This window comes from Ovis aries, chromosome 15 (assembly GCF_016772045.2).
Source record: "Ovis aries strain OAR_USU_Benz2616 breed Rambouillet chromosome 15, ARS-UI_Ramb_v3.0, whole genome shotgun sequence".
NCBI lineage: Eukaryota > Metazoa > Chordata > Mammalia > Artiodactyla > Bovidae > Ovis > Ovis aries.
In genome coordinates, this window is record NC_056068.1 from 73,108,922 (window position 1) to 73,127,637 (window position 18,716).

The following is an 18,716-nucleotide window of genomic DNA, read 5'->3' on the forward strand; positions in this document are numbered from 1 at the left end:
TCGGCACCCCAGGACGTGAAAACAAACAACCTGTACCTCCTTCTGATGGTGCCTTCAGTCTTCTGTCTTTATTGCCAGGGAAACAAATCAAAGGAACAACACGTGTCAGAGCGAGCACACCCCCACCAAGGGAGAAAAGAGTGATAATTTCCAAAGTACCAGGAGAAAGGAATTCAACTCTGTTATGTTCAGGTTATTCTCCCTGCACGTAGGATGTGGGGGCCCACGGCACACCTGGGACCAGGACGCGGGACCAGCCTCTGCTTGGGATGAAGTGAATGGGCCCCTGGGGGAAGCCGGGCAGGGCGTCTGTCTCCAGGGTGCGGTCTTCCTGGCAAGGAGCTCCCTTTACTCTTGATGGTGCGCCAGAGTGACCTTGCCATGACTGCAGGGAGATCAGGGGCCCTGAACTGCTCAGGGGACGAGCTATCTCAGGCTGGCCTTCCCCCCTAAGCACGAAAGGGCCACCCACTCCATCCCCAGGGATGCTTTCTTTCCGAGCCCAAAGGAGCTTTCTGAACCGCTGCTCACTTGAGGCCCCTTCTCTGGTGCTGGCGCTCCTGTTTGGAAAAGCCGTCTCTTTCCTCGTTCCTCTGTAAAGAACATGTTGGTGAAATCAGCGTTCACTTTCTATAAACTGTGCTCTGTGGGTTAGGATTTTTCCTCTTCCTGCCTTTCACTGATGGAGAAAGCAATGGCAACCCACTCCAGTGTTCTTGCCTGGAGAATCCCAGGGACAGGGGAGCCTGGTGGGCTGCCGTCTATGAGGTCGCACAGAGTCGGACACGACTTAGCAGCAGCAGCCTTTCACTGATTGATCCCTCTGCCCTGTCTTTATGTGAATGCCTTGTATGCCTGGGACACCACATAGGGTGATTTACAGTTAGCATTCCTAACTCTAACCACACTGGGAAACTGGCATTATCACCCCCCATTTTAGAGATGAGGAGAGTGAAGTCGCTCAGTTGTGTCTGACTCTTTGCAATCCCATGGACTGTAGCCTGCAAGGCTCCTCTGTCCATGGGATTTTCCCAGGCAAGAACACCAGAGTGGGTTGCCATTTCCTTCTCCAGGGGATCTTCCTGACCCAGGGGTTGAACCCAGGTCTCCTGCATTGCAGGCAGACTCTTTACCATCTGAGCCACCAGGGAAGCTGGAGATGAGGAAACTGAGTCCTAAATAGATGAAGTGACGTTCCCAAAGTCACATACCGACAAAAACAGCAGAGCCGAGATTCCAAGTCAGGTTGTGTGCGTGCTAAGTCGCTTCAGTTGTGTCTGAGTCTGTGATATATAGACTGTAGCCCATCTGGCTCCTCTGTCCATGGGATTCTCCAGGCAGGAATACTGGAGCGGGCTGCCATTTCATCCTCCAGGGGATCTTCCCAACCCAGGGATCGAACTTGAGTCTCTTACATCTCCTGCATTGGCTGGCAGGTTCTTGATCCCTGGAAACTGTGTTTTGAAAAGTCATGACCCCAGTTTGGTTGAAGGCCAGGTCAAACAGAATTTCCAGTTCTGATGTGAACATTTCTAACAACAGTTCTAAGCCTACATGACTCTCAACAGGATATTTAAGGTTTGACATCATGTTTTCTCAGACTCCACCACCCTAAGTCAAAATTTAAGGCCTTCGTTTTTGCTTAGAGAGTCTGAAAAAGAATTCAAAAGAAATTAAGACTAGTAATTGCCTACAGGGAATTGGGAGGATGGGAAACAAAAACAGGAGTGAGAATTTTTTTTTTCTTTCACTTTTTTTGGTTTTCCTGGGTTTGTCTTTAATGCTTTTTGTTTTTAAAACCATATGAAAGTTGTACACAGTAAAATAAAAAATTCTACTTAGGGAAAGCCCTAGGAGAGTTAAAAATACCATCTAGGTCTAGTACTGCTCTTAGAAGTCTTTTGAGCTTCAGCTTAAACATTGCATTCTATTGATTTTTTAAAAATGTGGTAACGTTTACCTACAGTGAATTGGACAGATGTTCATTGTAAGACTCAATGGCCTTGACAAATATATACATCTATGTAACCAATATCCCCATTGTGATGTGAAACACTGCCATTACTGTATAAACCCCTTTAAGCTCTTACTGACGTTTCTCAATCCCCTGTTGCTGTTGTTTGGTCACTAAGTCATGTTCGATTCTTTGTGACCTCATGGACTGCTAATCCCCTACAGGCAAATGCTATTCTGACTTCTAGTTCCACGCTTAAAGTTTCCAGGTCAAAGGAATTATATATTTGTTCACTTTTGGGTCTGGGTTATATCACTCACCTTGATGTTTTGAGGTCTATACATTTGTATGTATCAGTAGTACGTTCTTTTTTTTTCTTTATATAGGAATATCCCCCCGTCTGCTCCTCATATTGGTGACTTCTGTTCTACATTTATTTTTATCATGAACAGTCTTATAATGTTTTTTTTCTAAAGTCAGTGTTACTAGTTTATGAGTTTTTCATGAGGAATTATTACTTTTGTTCATTTTTTCTGTTGCATATTTGTTTCCTAACTTAATTTCTTTTTTTAAGATGTTTATATGAGTATAGGGGAGGTATAATTTTTGTATGAAGGAAAAATTTTTCTCCTTTCTTCTGCCATTACTTTTCGCCCTTCATCTGCCAAAGCTCTTGTTATTCCCTAATTTAAAGAGAAAGTACAATATATGTGCATGTTATTATACATAAATTTTATCTCATAAGAAATAACTGCAAAATATTGATCTCTAGTTCATTATATACATTCAATAAAATATTCAGATGTAACTGCTGATATCTGCAACTTATTTTGAAATGCAACAGAAAAATGATGGATCAGGAAATAGATAGATAGACATGTGACAAGTACTGTAAAATAGTAATGGCATATATAGATGGTGGATATATGGGTATTTGCTACAAAATTTCCATTTTTTTCTTTTCGCCTTTCCCCCCTTCACCCAGTTCTTCCTCTCCCCACCCCCACCTCTGGCAACCACCATTCTCTTCCCTGTGTCTATAAGCTGAATTGTGTGTGTGTTTGTTTTGTTTTTTAGATTCCATATAAAATAACAGGGCTTCCCAGATGCACTAGTGGTAAAGAACCCACTTGCCAAGGCAGGAGACACGGGTTAGATTCCTTGGGTCAGGAAGATCCCTTGGAGAAGGAAATGGCAACCCACTCCAATATTCTTGCCTGGAGAATCCTATGGACAGAGGAGCCTGTGGGGGGGGGGGGCGGGGTACAGTCCATAGCGTAGCAAAGAGTTGGACACAACTGAGTGACTCACACACTCCTCTAAGAAAGATCATACAGTATTAACATTTGTATTTCTCTTATTTCACTTCGCAAAATGCCCTTGAGGTTCATCCGTGTTGTCCTAGATGGCAGGAGTTATTTCTTTTTCATGGTGAATACTATTTCACTACGTGAATATACCCCAGTTTCTTTATCCGTTCTTCGCCCATAGACAGGTTGTTTCTGTATCTTGACTAGTGTGAATAATGCTTCAGTGAACGTGGGGGGAATGCCTCGTTGTTAATTTCCAATGTGTTATCATTATAGTTTTATACAAGGACTATTTGCTTTGATTTACCCATGAGTTTGTCAATTTCATGACCTCTCTACTTCATCTCTTTACTTCTTTATTTCATCTCTTTTATCTTGGTGGCTCAGACGGTAAAGAATCTGCCTGCAATGTGAGAGACCCAGGTTTGATCCCTTGGGTTGGGGAGATTCCCTGGAGAAGGGCATGGTAACCCACTCCAGTATTCTTGCCTGGAGAATCCCATGGACAGAGGAGCCTGGCGGGCTACAGTCCATGGGGTCGCAAAGAGTCAGACATGATTGAGTGACTAACACATTTGCTTTCACTTCACTTTACTTCATCCCAGTTCTTTCTTCTGGTTTTAATATTCTTTTTCCTGAAATACATCTCTTAAGATACTCTGTTAGGAAGGGTCTGCTGATGGTAGATTCTTCCTATTCGTATTTGTCTGAAAATGTGTTTCTTTCTTGTTCTTTTTGAAAAACGATTTATGTATTTGTTTATTCTGGCTGTGCTGGGTCTTCCTTGCTATGCATGGGCTTGCTGTGGGTACAGCAAGTGGGGCCTGCCCTCTCGTTGTGGTGCTCGGGCTTCTCATTGCAGTGGCTTCTCTTGCTGGGTAGCACGGGCTCCAGGGTGCATAGTCTTCAATAGTTGCCGCTTCCAGGCTCTGGAGCACTGGCTCAGTAGCTGTGGTGCATGGACCTGTCGCTCCGTGGCATGTGGGAATCTTCCCAGATCAGGGATCAAACCCGCATCTCCTGCATCGGCGGGCAGATTCTTTACCACTGAGCCAGCAGGGAAGTCCCCTTTCGTTTTTGCTGAGGTGTCTGCTGTTAGTCTTCTTGTCCGTCTATTACAGATGATCATCTTTGTCCAATAGTGGAAGAATCTTAGCGACCGGCTCCTTGGGCACTGCTCCTACCACATTTACTCCGGTCCCTGCTTCTGGATATATTCTGCATTTTCTTCGTTTATTCCCCTCCTCTTTCAACTTGCCTGTCCTGTATTCCATCTCCTTGTGTTTTTTTTTTTTTCCCTTGAATTTGCATTCTGATTTATTTATTCAGATCTCTATCTCAGTTTATTAATTGTGTCTAACCTATGATTTAGGTTATGCATTGCGTTTTTAAGGTCAATTTTTATATTTAGTACTTCTTCAATCTCTTTGGTCTTTGGGGAAAAATCATCTTGTTTCTCTCTGACATTTAGTGTTTCATCTTTGAAGTCTCTGAGCACCATAAACTTCCTTATTTTCTATCTGTTTCTCATGATCCAGTTCTCTGCAGTTCTGCAGGTTAAGTTTCTGCTGTTAGTAGTTCCTGCTGACCGGTGTATTCTTTGTGTGCTTCGTAATTCCAGATTGTGAGCTTCTGTTTGTCACGGTTTGATCTGTCAGAATCCTGGACAGCTTGCATTGAGGGTGTGACCCTCCAGAGAGGACTTCTATCTCCTTCATCAGGTGTCACCAACCTGGGGTGGTAACACTGCAAGTTACTCTTTAGGTGGGGAACCTTCTGAACCATGCCTGAAGTGTCCATTCAATCCCACCTTGTGAAGCTTGAAATTAAGGACTCAACAGAGACTCTTCCTTTTCCATTCTCTAGACCAAGATAGACAAGCTTATTTATTTATTTTATTTTGGTTTATTTATTTTGCTACTGATGTTGAGCAAGTTCTTTTTCAGTCTTCCACCTCAGGCTGATAGCTTTACATGGGTTTTCCCACATGTGCTGTTTGCCCAAGCTGTAACGTCAGCCCTCAGTTTTCTCACATCACCTTCACTTTTGGCTCCTTGTATATTTTCTTTACTTCTTCTGTGAGCTCAGGGTCCTTCTGAGAGAGTTCATTATATTTGCTCTGGTACTGATAGACGTTTTCTGGTCCACCAGGCTGCCTGCCCGTGTTGTTTAAGCTGAGCCAGCGTCAAATACAACAGGATAATCCCTTCACGGAGTCTTCTTCCTCGGGGAATATACCTTTCTCCATTCTTGCAAGCTGATATGATGTAAAGGAAGTGGTAAGCCTGGGATTCAACTCCACACTAGCAATGCCTCTTCGTTGTAAACTCACTTTCAAAAAGTGCCCAGCAGAGAACTCCAAGAGTGGTGAAAGTGAAAGTCACTCAGTCATGTCCGACTCTTTGTGATGCCATGGGTTATACAGTCCATGGCATTCTCCAGGCCAGAACCCACTGGAGTGGGTTGCCATGCCCTCCTCCAGGGGACCTTTCCAACCCAGGGATTGAACCCAAGTCTGCCAGATTGCAAGTGGATTCTTTACCGTCTGAGCCACCAGGGAAGCCCAAGAATACTGGAGTGGGTAGCCTATCCCTTTTCCAGGGGAACTTCCTGACCCAGGAACAGAACTGGGGTCTCCTGCACTGCATGTACATGCATTGCATATCACAGCTTCTGTACTTTCTCATCTCTAATTCCTCGCATGATTTCTATTCTTTTAAGTGTAGCCCCATCATTTTAGCCACATTGGTTTAACACTTGCTGTTTCTGATTGCTTCTCCTTCTTTCTTGTATCTATGCCTTTGATTATGCTTTTTTCTCTCTGCCTGGAATGCCCTCTTCACCCTCTACTTGTCAAAATCCTAACTATCCTCTGGGACCGGCAAAGGTATTAATTTTTGCATGAAGTCTTCCTGTGTGCATACTAAATCACTCAGTCATGTGCAACTCTGTGACCCTACGGGCTACAGCCTGCCAGGCTCCTCTGTCCATGGGCTTCTCCAGGCAAGAACAGGTCTAACCCACGTCTCCTGTGGCTCCTGCATTACAGGCAGAGTCTTTACTGCTGAGCCTCCAGGAAAGTCGTCCTATGTTCCAATTGGATGTGACCACTTTCTCTTTTGAACTCTGTGGCATCTTGTTCATATTTTCCTATGTCACTCTTTCTGCTCTGCTTTGATGAATCTTCCTTGCATCTTTGTTTTCTTTTTATTGAGCTCCTCCAGCATCTGGGCACCCTTTAATTCTGGGTACCCTTTAATTCATTCAAAAAGTATTCATTTAGCACTTTCTATGTGCCAGGCACTGTGCATGTTTAGGGTTATATAAAAAGTGATTAAGATAGGCAGTTTCTTCAAAGGTGATGCCTAACACTGGTCTTTAACACAGAAAGTCTTCATTTAATGAAAATATGAATAGTTAATTTAAAACATATATATATATACATATATATATACATATATACATATATATACAGAAAAAGAGAAAAAGAAGAAAGTGAACACGCTTTCCACTTATCCATATCTCAGATGTGGTGTACGTGTGCTGAATGTCTTATCATTTTTAAGGGGGATGTGGGTTTGGGGAGCAGAGCAAATGTTCTCTTAGATGTAGGGATGCAGAATGTGGGTTTCCTGTCTCCAGAATAGTCTTGTCCCAGTCTCTCTGGATCTGTGACAAGCAGGCATTACCTCACAGGAATATTCTTGGAATCTCTGTTGCTGCTTGAAGCCCCAGTGTATATCTAGCTTCAAAATTACCCTCATGAATATTTAAGCTCTAAATGACGGCTTCCACCAGATGGTGCTGAGGTACAGCTGGGATTAGATGGATATGGATTCTGCAACCAGTGTCTGTAAACTGCACAGGCTCAGTGGGGTCATTTCATTAACTTCTCAGTAACATCACTCTGCATTTTGATTGAATTTTTAAGACTCCACTTACTGTCTTACATAGGGGTTTTGCTGTGCATGAAGGCTAGATCATGTAAATAATACAGAAAGAAACAAAATTAAAGTGAAAGCTTTTCCTCCTCCCATTTCCACCTTCACAATTAATTCCTTTAAAACTGTTTATTGCTTCTTGGCTTCTTTACAGAAAAAATGATATATATGTGTGTGTTTATGTATATATATCCTTTATATATATAAAACATATATATATATATGCCTGCATTTAAGCGTCTATCTATATATTTTGTCTTCTGTTTCTGCATACATATATATGTATATTTTATTACATAAAGAGAGTCATACTTGTCTACCGTTTTTTTTTTAAACAAAATTTATTTTGTTTTGGCCATACCGGGTGGCATGTGGGATCTTAGTTCCCCAATTAGGGATCCAGCCATGACCCCTAAAGTGGAAGTGAGGAGTCTTAACCACTGGCCTGCCAAGGAAGTCCCTTGGCTACTGTTTTAAACCATGTTTTCATATTTAACATGTTTGTGATTTTTCTATACCAACATACATACGCATTCTCTCATTATTACATTCTCATCATAATTTATTTTAATATCAAGTTTTCTATAGTTTATTTTGGTTGTGTTTGGGTTTTTGATATTATTAGACACAGTACTGTAATGAATATTTTTGAGAAAATGTCCGTTGAGAGTATCCATAGGGTAAACTCCATACAGAGGGATTGTTGGGGAAAGTTGCTGGCATTTTATGTTTGATCAGTTCAGTTGCTCAGTCGTGTCCAACTCTTTGCGACCCCATGGACTGCAGCATGCCAGGCTTCCCTGTCCTTCACCATCTCCCTGAACTTGCTAAAACCTATGTCTACTGAGTCGGTAGTGCCATCCAACCGTCTTGTCCTCTGTCATCCCCTTCTCCTCCTGCCTTTAATCTTTCCCAGCATCAGGGTCTTTTCTAATGAGTTGGCTCTGTGTATCAGGTGGCCATAGTATTGGAGCTTCAGCTTCAGCATTACTCCTTCCAGTGAATATTCAGGGTTGATTTCCTTTAGGATGGACTGGTTGGATTTCCCTGCAGTCCAAGGGACTCTCAAGAGTCTTCTCCAACACCACAATTTGAAAGCATCAGTCCTTCGTGCTCAGCTTTCTTTATGGTCCAACTCTCACACCCATACATGACTGCTGGAAAAACCATAGCTGACTAGACGGACCTTTGTCGGCAAAGCGATGTCTTTGCTTTTTAATAAGCTGTTTGCTGCTGCTGCTGATAAGTCACTTCAGTCGTGTCCGACTCTGTGCGACACATAGAAGGCGGCCCGCCAGGCTCCCCTGTCCCTGGGATTCTCCAGGCAAGAACACTGGAGTGGGCTGCCATTTCTTTCTCCAAATGCATGAAAGTGAAAAGTGAAAGTGAAGTCCCTCAGTCGTGTCCGACCCTGAGCGACCCCACGGACTGCAGCCTACCAGGCTCCTCTGCCCATGTAATTTTCCAGGCAAGAGTGCTGGAGTGGGTTTCCATTGCCTTCTCCAATAAGCTGTTTAGCCATAGCTTTTCCTTCAAGGAGCAAGCCCCTTTTAATTTTTTTGCGTGTGATGGATACTAGCAAATTACTCTTCAGGAATGTTGCACCGTCATCAATACTGATTATACTCAGACTGTTACATTTCTGTCAGTTCTACATTTTTACAAGTGAACCGTTGTTCAGTTTGCAGTTTCTTTCGTTGTGAAGGAGGCTGCCGGTCCTCTGAATTTCCCTGGGAGCCTGAGCCTCACCCACCTGCCAGGGAGAAGCCCTGAGCGGTGCCCTGACTCCTCCCGTCCAGCAGGAGGCGCGGCCCCGGCCGCTCCCGCATGCGCGGTGCGCTGGGTGTCAGACCGCCGAGCGCAGTGGCCTTCCCGGGGCTCCTCCGCTCGTTCCCGCACTCCCGGCCCGGCGGTGGCGGCCGGGAGCTCCGCGCCATCCCACTCGGGCGGCTGTGGCCCGCGCCCCGCGGCATGAGCCGGTGACCAGCGCGGGGCCCAGCCGGAGGCAGCCGTGGCCGAGGTAAGCGCGGCGCGGAAGGGCCGGGCGGGCCCCCGATGCGGACTCGGGCCTCCCCGGGCCGCGGGATCTCCGGGGAAGCGCGGGCCGCGCGGAGGTCCGAGGGCTGCGGGAGACGACCTCCACCCCCTCCCTGGCGGAGCCGCTCCTGGTGCGCTCCCGCTTGGGGGGCGCCTTGACTCCCGCCCCGCCTTCTCCTTCATCACCCGGCCCCTGCCCGCACGTTGGTTGCCCACCTGTCTCCCTCGCTCGCTTCCTGCACCTTTCCTTTCTCCCGGGATCCCGTGGCTTCCTTTCCCGAAGGGCCCTCCCTCTGCCGTGACCTTTGCCCGCTGCCAGCTCCTCCCCGCGAGTCCAGGGTTCTGCTTCCTCCAGCGGGGGTGTTTGAGTTCTGGGCCCTGCCGTGGGCAGTGGCGTTCCGTGCGGTACCCGATGCCTCGGGCAGGACTGGATGCTCAGGTGAGCCGTGGCCAGCGGTATTTGGGGCTCTGGGCAGCTACTTGAAACTCAGAGGTTATTTGGCGTTTTACATACTGGCGGTGGGAACTAGATAATATGTATACGATTTTGAGGTTAAAGTTGCTCGGTGTAACTTACTGGGAAGCGCTCATCTAGCCCTGTCCTTGATATATTTGTCTGAAGATGTCTTGAAACAGAAATATGTCCATTTAAGTCCCTTTTCTCTGTCAATTGCATGCCCTGAGAACTTAAACTGGACTTAGTCTGTAAATTTCAGAGCTCAAAGGCTATTTAGAGTAATAAATATATGACTCACTTTCCATCACTCCTCACTTGCAGTGACTTTAAGCCATCTGGTTGCAAACACTGGTATAAAATGGATAGATTTGCATCTGTCTAGTTATGCTGGTTAATTGAGAAATGAAAAAGGTGTATCTTATTCAGGCTTTTAAGGGTCGCTGCTGAGGAGGCAGCTTCACCTGGGGGTTAAGAGCTCCGGCTCCAGAGCCAGACTGCCAGCCTCCAAATCCTAGCATGGGCATTTTCTAGTTGTATGGAGATGTAGCCTTCCTTGTTACACTTTCCCTGTTTGTAAAATGAGGATAATCATAGCTCCTCACTTGAGCCTGTTAGAAAGTCTGTGCTATGCTTAGTCACTCAGTTGTGTCCGACTCTTTGCGACCCGATGGACTGTAGATCGCCAGGCTCCTCTTTCCATGGGATTCTCCAGGCAAGAATACTGGAGTGGGTTGCCATGCCCTCCTCCAGGGGATCTTCCCAACCCAGGGATCGAACACAGATCACCCGAATTGTGGGTGGATTCTTTACCAGGTGAACTACCAGGAAAGCCCGTTAGGAAGACTAAGTTAACACCAAGTTAACAAAGTACTTAAAACAGATCCTGGCATGTAGTAGGTCTGCAGTAAAGTTTAGTTATTAGTTCCTTAATTATATGCTTTGTATTAATTATAGTATAATTCTCACCAAGGGACACAGGGTTTTTATTTTTTTTTTAATTTGAAATCATTTTTAGGGGTAGTTAGCTTTAACAGAACTTTAATTATAAAGGACCCTATCAGGTAAGGCAGTGAATTGGAGATTTTCCTGCTTGGGCCAATATTTAGTTCCTTTGTTTTCAGGAACAGGTGGGTTGAGTTCCACCGTAGCAGGGCCTCCAAGAGTTCAGCTTCTACACAGTTTAAGAAGATGAGAGTTTGTGGCTGAAAACTTTGGACTAAGCATCGCGGAAAGGTTATTCAGGCAGAGTTTAGGAATAAATAATTCCAGGAACAGAAAACGCGTCTCATCTTGACAGTCGAGTTGGAAGAGTTTTCCAGTGATTCAGTGCCTGACCTCTAGCCGGATGATTCCAGTGTTTAACAGGGACAAGTTTGGTGTGCTTCAGGAAGGCTATTGTTTATCGTACTTTGCTCTGAAATTCTTATTTTGACCCATGTTGTGGTATTATATGGAACAAACATTCATCATTAGAAAATTCCTCTTGGTTCGTCCTCTGTGGGGACACTCAGTGTTAGGGGAGAAGAGGGCAGTCAGGGGTAAGTATGGAAAATTCTGTCTGTGGAATTACCTGGCCATTTTTCTCTTCTTTGGAAACCCTTATTCAAGAAAGAAAATAATCAAAGTTCATCACCATGTAATTACTCAAAACTGGGACCTTGAACAGTGTGTGCATTGACGGAGCCGGGAGAGATAGAGACACTCCCTTCATTCAGCAAACATTTCTGTTTATGTGAAGTGTGTTCTAGACATGGTATTATTAGGTTGGTACAAAAGTAATCGCGGTTTTACATCGTTGAGCTTTGCCATTTGGTATTGGAATGCATTCTTAAATAAATGTGTTTATGCTATACATCATTTTAATGCTCATTTCTCACTTTTTTGGCTAATGAATTATTACTTGCTGTTTATTTTATATGTATTTTAGACAATGGAAAGGTTGTTAGGCAAAAAGCAAATTCGAATTATTTTTCTTATTTGAGTTTAAAATGGGTCATAAAGAAGCGGAGGTAACTTGTAACATCAACAGTGTATTTGGCCCAGGAACTGCTACTGAACGTACAGTGGAGTGGTGGTTCAAGAAGTTTTGCAAAGGAGACAAGCGCCTGGAAGTCGAGGAGTGCAGTGGCTGGCCATTGGAAGTTGACAGTGACCAACGAGAGGATCATGGAGACTGATCCTCTGACAGCTGCATGAAAACTTGCCCAGGAAGTCAACATTGACCATTCTAAGGTCATTCAGCATTTGGAGCAAATTGGGAAGGTGCAAAAGCGCGTTAAGTAGGTGCCTCACAAGTTGACCAAAAAATAAAAAAAAAATCATCATTTTGAAATGTCATCTTTTATTCTGTGCAGCAACAACAAACTGTTTCTCTGTTGGATTGTGAAGTGCGACAAAAAGTGGATTTTATACCACAACTACTGATGACCAGCTCAGTGGCTGGACTGAGAAGAAGCCCCAGAGCACTTCCCAAAGCCAAACTTGCACCAAAAAAAAAAAAAAAGGTCATGGCCACTGTTTGGTGGCCTGCTGCCCGTCTGATCCACTGCAGCTTTCTGAATCCTGGCAAAACCATTACATCTGAGAAGTATGCTCAGCCGTTTGACGGGATGCATCAAAAACTGCAATGCCTACAGCTAGCACTGGTCAACAGGAAGGGCCCAGTTCCTCACCTGACGATGCCCAGAAGTTGCACCAACTGGGCTGCCAAGTTTTGCCTTATCTGCCGTATTCACCTGACCTCTCGCCAACTGATTACCACTTCTCCAAGCATCTCTACAACTTTTTTCAGGGAAAACGCTTCTATAATCAGCAGGACACAGAAAATGCTTTCCAAGAGTTCGCTGAATCCCAAAGCGCAGATTTTTATGCTACAAGAATAAACAAACTTATTTCTCATTGGCAAAAATATGTTGATTGTAATGGTTCCTGTTTTGATTAAAATAGATGTGTTTGAGCCTAGTTATAATGATTTAAAGTTCAGGATCTGAAACTGTAATTACTTTGGCACCAACCTAGTGGATGCTGGGAATATTTAGCAGAGATGAAAACTCTGACTACAAGAAAATGATGACCAGTCGAAGGGAGACTTACAGTTATATAACCAGTTAATACAATCTGGCGAGTGCTGTAATGAAGCCTGTAAAAGCTCTCTGTCCCTAAAGCTCTACTTGGTAAGGGGCTGTTTTTTGTTTAAGGCTCTTCCCCTCATTTCTTCCATTAGGGGTTTTTATTCCACCTTCAGGACTTGTCATCTCTCTCAGCTGTTTTTCTAAGTGCTCACTTAACCAGGGCAGATAAACCTCAGAAACATGAGTCTATATCCTGGGGAACAGCTCTCAGTGGAGGTGAGGGGGTTGGAGAATGGGTTTGGATGGATTTTAGTGGATGATGTCCTTGCATGGAACGGTTCTCAGGTGCGTTTTTCAGAGGGACACCAGTAGGAGAGCCCCATCCGCTCAGTTCAGTATGGCAACCAGCTCAGTAGTGCCCTCCTGGCTTCCCATTCTTCCCTGACTGTGCTCCTTACTCCCTCTCTCTGGTTTTCTGGATTCGTCTTCTGCAAGCTACCTGCACCCTTAGTTTGGTGGAACGTAAACTAAGGCTGCTACTGGAAGCGGCTGTAGAAAGCAGGCCCTGAGAATAGTGTTGTGAGATTGGACTGACTCACCCTAAGGTGGCACCCAGGACCCCTTTGGTGGGGGTAAGTGAGGTGTTGAGGACCCCCCGGTGCCCTCTAGCATCGCTGAGCAGTCAGACTGACCAGTGGTGGATTGGGATGAGGTTCAGGTCGAAAGGAAAGCATTGGCTAGGGCAGGAACTCTTAAGTGCTTGAGCAGCATGTGGACCAGGGTCAGGATAAGGCTGGTGGAGTTGGTTGGCCCTTGTTAGCTCCCTTAGAGGCCTTGAGGTGTGATCTGGGTCAGATTAGCCAGGTATCAACTCGGGAGGCACTGTGAAAGACGTGGTTCCGTGGCGGCGTTTCCTGAAGCTGGCAGGAGCAGGGAGCACGTTCTGTGTTGAAAACCAGGCCCAGAATTTAATTGCAGTTGTGGCAGAGCTGCAGAGGAAGCTGAATGCATGGCCTTGATGTGCCGCCTCTGCTAATGTCGGGGCCATGATAGGGAAGAAGTGGGACCCAGGGTCTTAGGATGGAGATTTTTGGGTGGATGCACTGAAGAACTCTGAGGTTTCCTAGATCCCCTGGACCAGCCGAAGTATCTCTCATTAAGAAGAAACTCCTTCTGCCTAATGCCCTGCAAAGCCCTCTCCGGAGGAGGATACCTCGAAAGGTGGTGCTTCTCCCCCCTCGGTGTTGCCCGCCCCTCCCTCAGATCTCAGCACCAGCTAAGTGGGGGAGTATAGCCCCTGCTGCTGGGATGGTAGCTGTTGCATTGGAAGAGCTGTAGGACCTGGCTGCTGTGGACCAGCGGGAACTTGAGGAACACACGGGCAAGAATCTTGACAGGGGCAGGCCAAGCGTGGGGTAGCGGGGACTGTGAAGCTGAATGGAAGAGACTTTTGGAAGTGTACTCCCCGGATTCAGAATGTAATGGCCTGGCAACGACAAGCTGGTTCTGATATGCCGCTGGGCAGGCTCTTGGAAGTTTGGACATGGCAGTGATACAGTTGGTTCTCAACTGGGGGCGATTTTGCCTCCACAGGGATTATTTGGCAATATCTGGGCATATTTTTAGTTGTCATAACTGGTGGTTGCTTCTGGCTTCTCTTGAATAGAGACTGAGGATGCTAACTAAACCTTCTACAGAACAGCTCCTCACAGAAATGAACCATCTGGCCCAAAATGTCAGTAATACTGAGACTGAGAAACCCTAGTCTGGAGTACATGAGGTAAGGTGTGGGAGCTGTGTTGGCAGAATATTGAGGAAGGGCTTAGAAGGTTCAGAGAGGTGGAGATTTAGAATAGATTTATTACCTGAGGCCAGAGGCTCAGCTCCTGCCTGTGTTCCCAGGAGGGCGGTCTCCTTCCCTCTGGTGATGTGGAACTCCGATGAAGGGACCAGCATGTTTGAGAGTCTCAATGTTGGTTCTCCTTTGTAGACCAGGATTGACTTTATGAGGTTTGACCATGGAACTGGGTCCCCAACTATCAATGAGGATGACAGGATTCTGAAATGGCAGAGGCTGGGTGTTGGCACTAACCATCAGAGGCAAGGTAGACACGATATTCATAATAAGCAATGAGGCCCAACTCAAAACCAGTGTTTCTGGACCCGCTGTGATGCTAATAGAGCCTGGCACTCCTATAGACAGTGTAGACGGGCAGCCAACTAGGGTATTGCTTCACTGTATAACCTGAAAGGAAAAAAAAGGCAAGAGCTGGCAGGTGAAAGGCTGATGTCAGCTGCTGCAGTGGAAGAGTCACGATCACCTGGTTTTCAGATGTGAGCCCGCACCCAGACCTGTGTCCCATGGATTGAGGGGGAGGCTGGATCTCTTGGAAGAAAACCTTTGCCACATCCCAGAAAATATAGACAGATACCTCCCGCCGCCCCCCCCCCCGCCCCCCGCCACCCAGTTCTTCCTCAAGGGAACTACAGGTTCTTATCAGACTTGTGGTACATTGAGGAAAGGATAATAATATCCAGACCTTTCGAGGGCTGTTAAGTACAGGGTGTGACCTGATGCTAACACGTGATAACTGGTAAGCAATCGTGGATAGGAGTCGGCAGATAAATGCCTTGGCCTCTCCTCCATCTGAGGGACATGTGAGGTCTGCATGGCTCCTCAGAGGCTTCCTAACGAGCCCCTGTTACCCAGCTTAGTGACACACTCGTAGTGGCCTTCCCTGGTTCCCTCTCTCCCCTCGCCCTGTACTCCAGCTCCTGGGTAAAACTACCTGCACCCCCGTTCAGTCTCTGGTTCTTTCTTGGGGGTATCATGGGGAGACCCAAACTGTGACAGGTAAGAAGCAAGATGTGACGCCTAGGCATCCGGCATGGTAGGTGTCAGACTCTCCTCTCTCCAGGCCTCCTGCTCCCCCTGTGGGACCCTGGAGGTCATACTCCTCCTCTTGGAGTCGTGTGGCTCCAGGTCCCCTCCAGCACTTGGTGATATTTGATGCTGACTTTTTCCCATGCTCGTGTGTAGATGTCTCATTGTGGTTTTGCTTTCTCTGCCCATTAATTCGGAGAAGGCAATGGCACCCCACTCCAGTGTTCTTGCCTGGGAAATCCCAAGGACAGGGGGGCCTGGTGGGCCTCCGTCTATGGGGTTGCACAGAGTCAGACATGACTGAAGCGACTTAGCAGCAGCAGCAGCAGCCCATTAATTAGACTAAACATCTTTTCAGATGTTTCTGTGCCATTTTGTTGCCTCTGTTGTGAAATTCCTGTTTAAATCTTTTGTCTAAGTTTTCTTTTATGTTGGATTTTTTGTTTGTTTCTTATTACTTTGTAGGAGTTCTTTATTCTGGTTGCTATTAATAGTCCTTATTGGTTATGCGTATTGCAGATACCTTCTAGTTTGCAGCTTATCTTCTTTATTTCCTTATGATGTCTTTTGATGAGCAACATTTCTTAATTGAAACACTGAATTTAATCTTATGATTTGCATCTTCTGCATTTCACTTTGGAAATCATTCTCTGCCTGCCATAGATATTCTCTTTGGTGTTCTAAATATCTTTAGCCTGTCACATATAGTTTTTAATCTTGAGTAGATTCCCTCCCCTCTAGCTGCTTTTAATGTTTTTCTTTGGCTTTCTTTTCAGTGGTTTTATTTTGACATATCTAGTTGGGGCTTTTGTTTTTGGTTTTTTGTGTGTGTGTTTTGTTTGGTATGTACTGTACTTGGAGTTGAGTATCTTGAAGCTATGAGTTGATATCTTTCATTATGCTTGGAAAAACTTAACAGAAGACGGGTGGATTCTCACATCTACTTCTGCCTTCAGTCTTTGCTTTATCACACATCATGTCATCTCTGGCAAATGAAGGTGAAAAAATAATGTCCGCATTGTTATGAAAAATAGTTTAGATCGTTTGAAAGAATCTTGGGGACCCTCTGGAGTCCCTAGACCAAAATTTGAGAACCTCTGGTCTAAGATTTTTGGTATTAATATTATACTAGACTCCTAAAATAGGTTGGGGAATAGTTCTTCTTTTTTCTGAACTTTGGAGTAATTTGTGTAAATTGGAATTATTGCTTTTTGAATGTTTGGTAGAACTTGGCAAATCTTTTGGACCTGGAATTTTTTTTATTGGAAAAGATTCTTAATTTTCGATTCAATTTCTTTAGTGTTGTAGAGCTGTCAAGGATGGCTATTTCTGCCTGAGACTGTTTTGATAAGGGATAGGATAAAACAATTTTCCCATTTCATTCAAGTTTTTAAGTGTATTGGCATAAGTTCATTGATACCATCTCATCTTTTAAATACATGCAGTATTTAGAGTTATGGTCCCCATTTCAGTCCAGGTATTGTGCTTTATTCTCTCTTTATCTTGATTAATCTTACCTGAGTTTTGTCAAACGTCAATTTCTTTAGTCTTTTTCTTTTTAAAAAATTTAGCTTTATAGATCCTGTTTGGTTTTTAATTTGTGTTTTTTAATTACTTAATTACTTCTATTATCTTTGAATTAATTTTGTTGTGATAATATCTTTTTTATGATCTATTACTCATTAAAATTTGTAAAGCTCATATTTGGATACTGCTTTTGTTCCCTTAGCCCCGGTTTTGTTAGATATGAAAACAGTATGTTTTCACATGGTGGGTAATTGATAATTAGGTGGTATAATCATTGTAGTAGGTTGTGGCCAGTATTTTAAAAAACAGTGATAGAATAATACAGGAATACAGTGTTCACATATTCTATGGCTAATACTGAGTATTAAGGTTAAATAAGCATTGTTTTGTGAAACTTATTTCAAATACATCTGTGTCTGTGTTAGATCACAATATAAAATGTTGTTTTATTATAGGTTTTAGTAAAAAAAAAAAGTTTAAACCACTGTATTAAAAGGCAGTTTGTCTAACATTTAGTAAAGATTTCAAACCTGGCTGCCTAAAATAAACGTGTGAGGGGCTTGCTATTTTGACACATTCTGTGACTTTATTTTAGGCCTCCTGATACAACCCTCCAGTGCTAGGGCCAAGGATTCTCTTTTAACATACTCTACCTGTGTAATTCTTACAATTCGGGTGTTTCAGAACCACTGATTCAGGATACAGATAGACCTTGAGAGCCTGTTGGGCTGCTATGACACGGGGCTTGTGGAGAGTACGGCTCCTTGCATGCATCTGTCCCAAGACTGCCTCTTTTCTAGCTCCAGGGGGGACATGGGGAAAGAAGGAAAGCGATCAGATGGGCCCGGTGGTAGTAGGGGTCGGGGACTGGCTGGGAACATCTTGTTCATTGTTAGGATGACAGAAAACGTGAAATAGCTCTCGTGCCTGCATTTCTGGCAAGGAATCGGTTAGTGTATGTTGAATGGCTAATGTATATACCCCAAAGATGATTATCTTTAAGCTTAAAATGTATAAACTTTCATAATTAGTCCATGACAGTCGTGTTCTTTTGATACGTCCCAGACCATGGTCTCAGATACAGCAGATACAAGTTGAAATCATTAATGATCTTTCAGCACATTTTACCCCCAAAGCTGATAATGATTGCAACATTCAGGGCTTGACAGGACCCTACTAAGCTAGGCAGGAAGCAGTTTTACCATGTAGGCATGGTTGGAGAGAACTCCGCTTAGCCACAGTGAAAATGGTTCATAAACCCTAAGATGGCCTATGAGCGTTTCAATTATTTTCCTTTATATTAACGTGTGCTTGGTCGCTCAGCTGTGTCTGACTCTGCGACCCCATGGACTATAACCCACCAGGCTCCTCTGTCCATGGAGTTTCCCAGGCAAGAACACTGGAGTGGGTTGCCGTTTCCTACTGCAGGGGATCTTCCCAACCCAGGGATCAAACTCGCGTCACTTCATCTCCTGCACTGGCAGGTGGATTCTTCACCACTAGTGCCGCCTGGTTTGAATAACTTTTCTGAAAGA

At 44.6% G+C, this 18,716-nt stretch overlaps 1 protein-coding gene and 1 long non-coding RNA gene across 6 annotated transcripts in view; one reads left to right on the forward strand and one right to left on the reverse strand.

Moving 5' to 3' along the window:
* Nucleotides 1-40: 40 nt before the first annotated feature.
* Nucleotides 41-9,521, reverse strand: LOC105602361 (uncharacterized). 2 transcript variants are annotated; one of them, XR_009596673.1, is made up of 3 exons: nt 9,459-9,521; nt 1,212-1,447; nt 41-593 (listed from the first exon to the last, which is right to left on the reverse strand). It is a non-coding gene; the product is annotated as an uncharacterized LOC105602361 (long non-coding RNA). The 2 variants fall into 2 exon arrangements; XR_001020974.4 differs by having other exon boundaries at nt 1,212-1,454.
* The window catches only part of EXT2 (exostosin glycosyltransferase 2), a 141,787-nt gene continuing 132,109 nt past the window's right edge, over nt 9,039-18,716 (forward strand). For 3 of the 4 annotated variants that reach the window (XM_027979639.2, XM_027979641.2, XM_042233379.1), the window contains exon 1: nt 9,573-9,681. In XM_027979639.2, the coding sequence (XP_027835440.1) occupies nt 9,655-9,681 (27 nt within the window). In that variant the 5' untranslated portion in view covers nt 9,573-9,654. Of the gene's footprint in view, nt 9,226-9,572; nt 9,682-18,716 lie in introns of those variants that run through there. The other variant, XM_042233378.1, reaches the window with a different exon arrangement.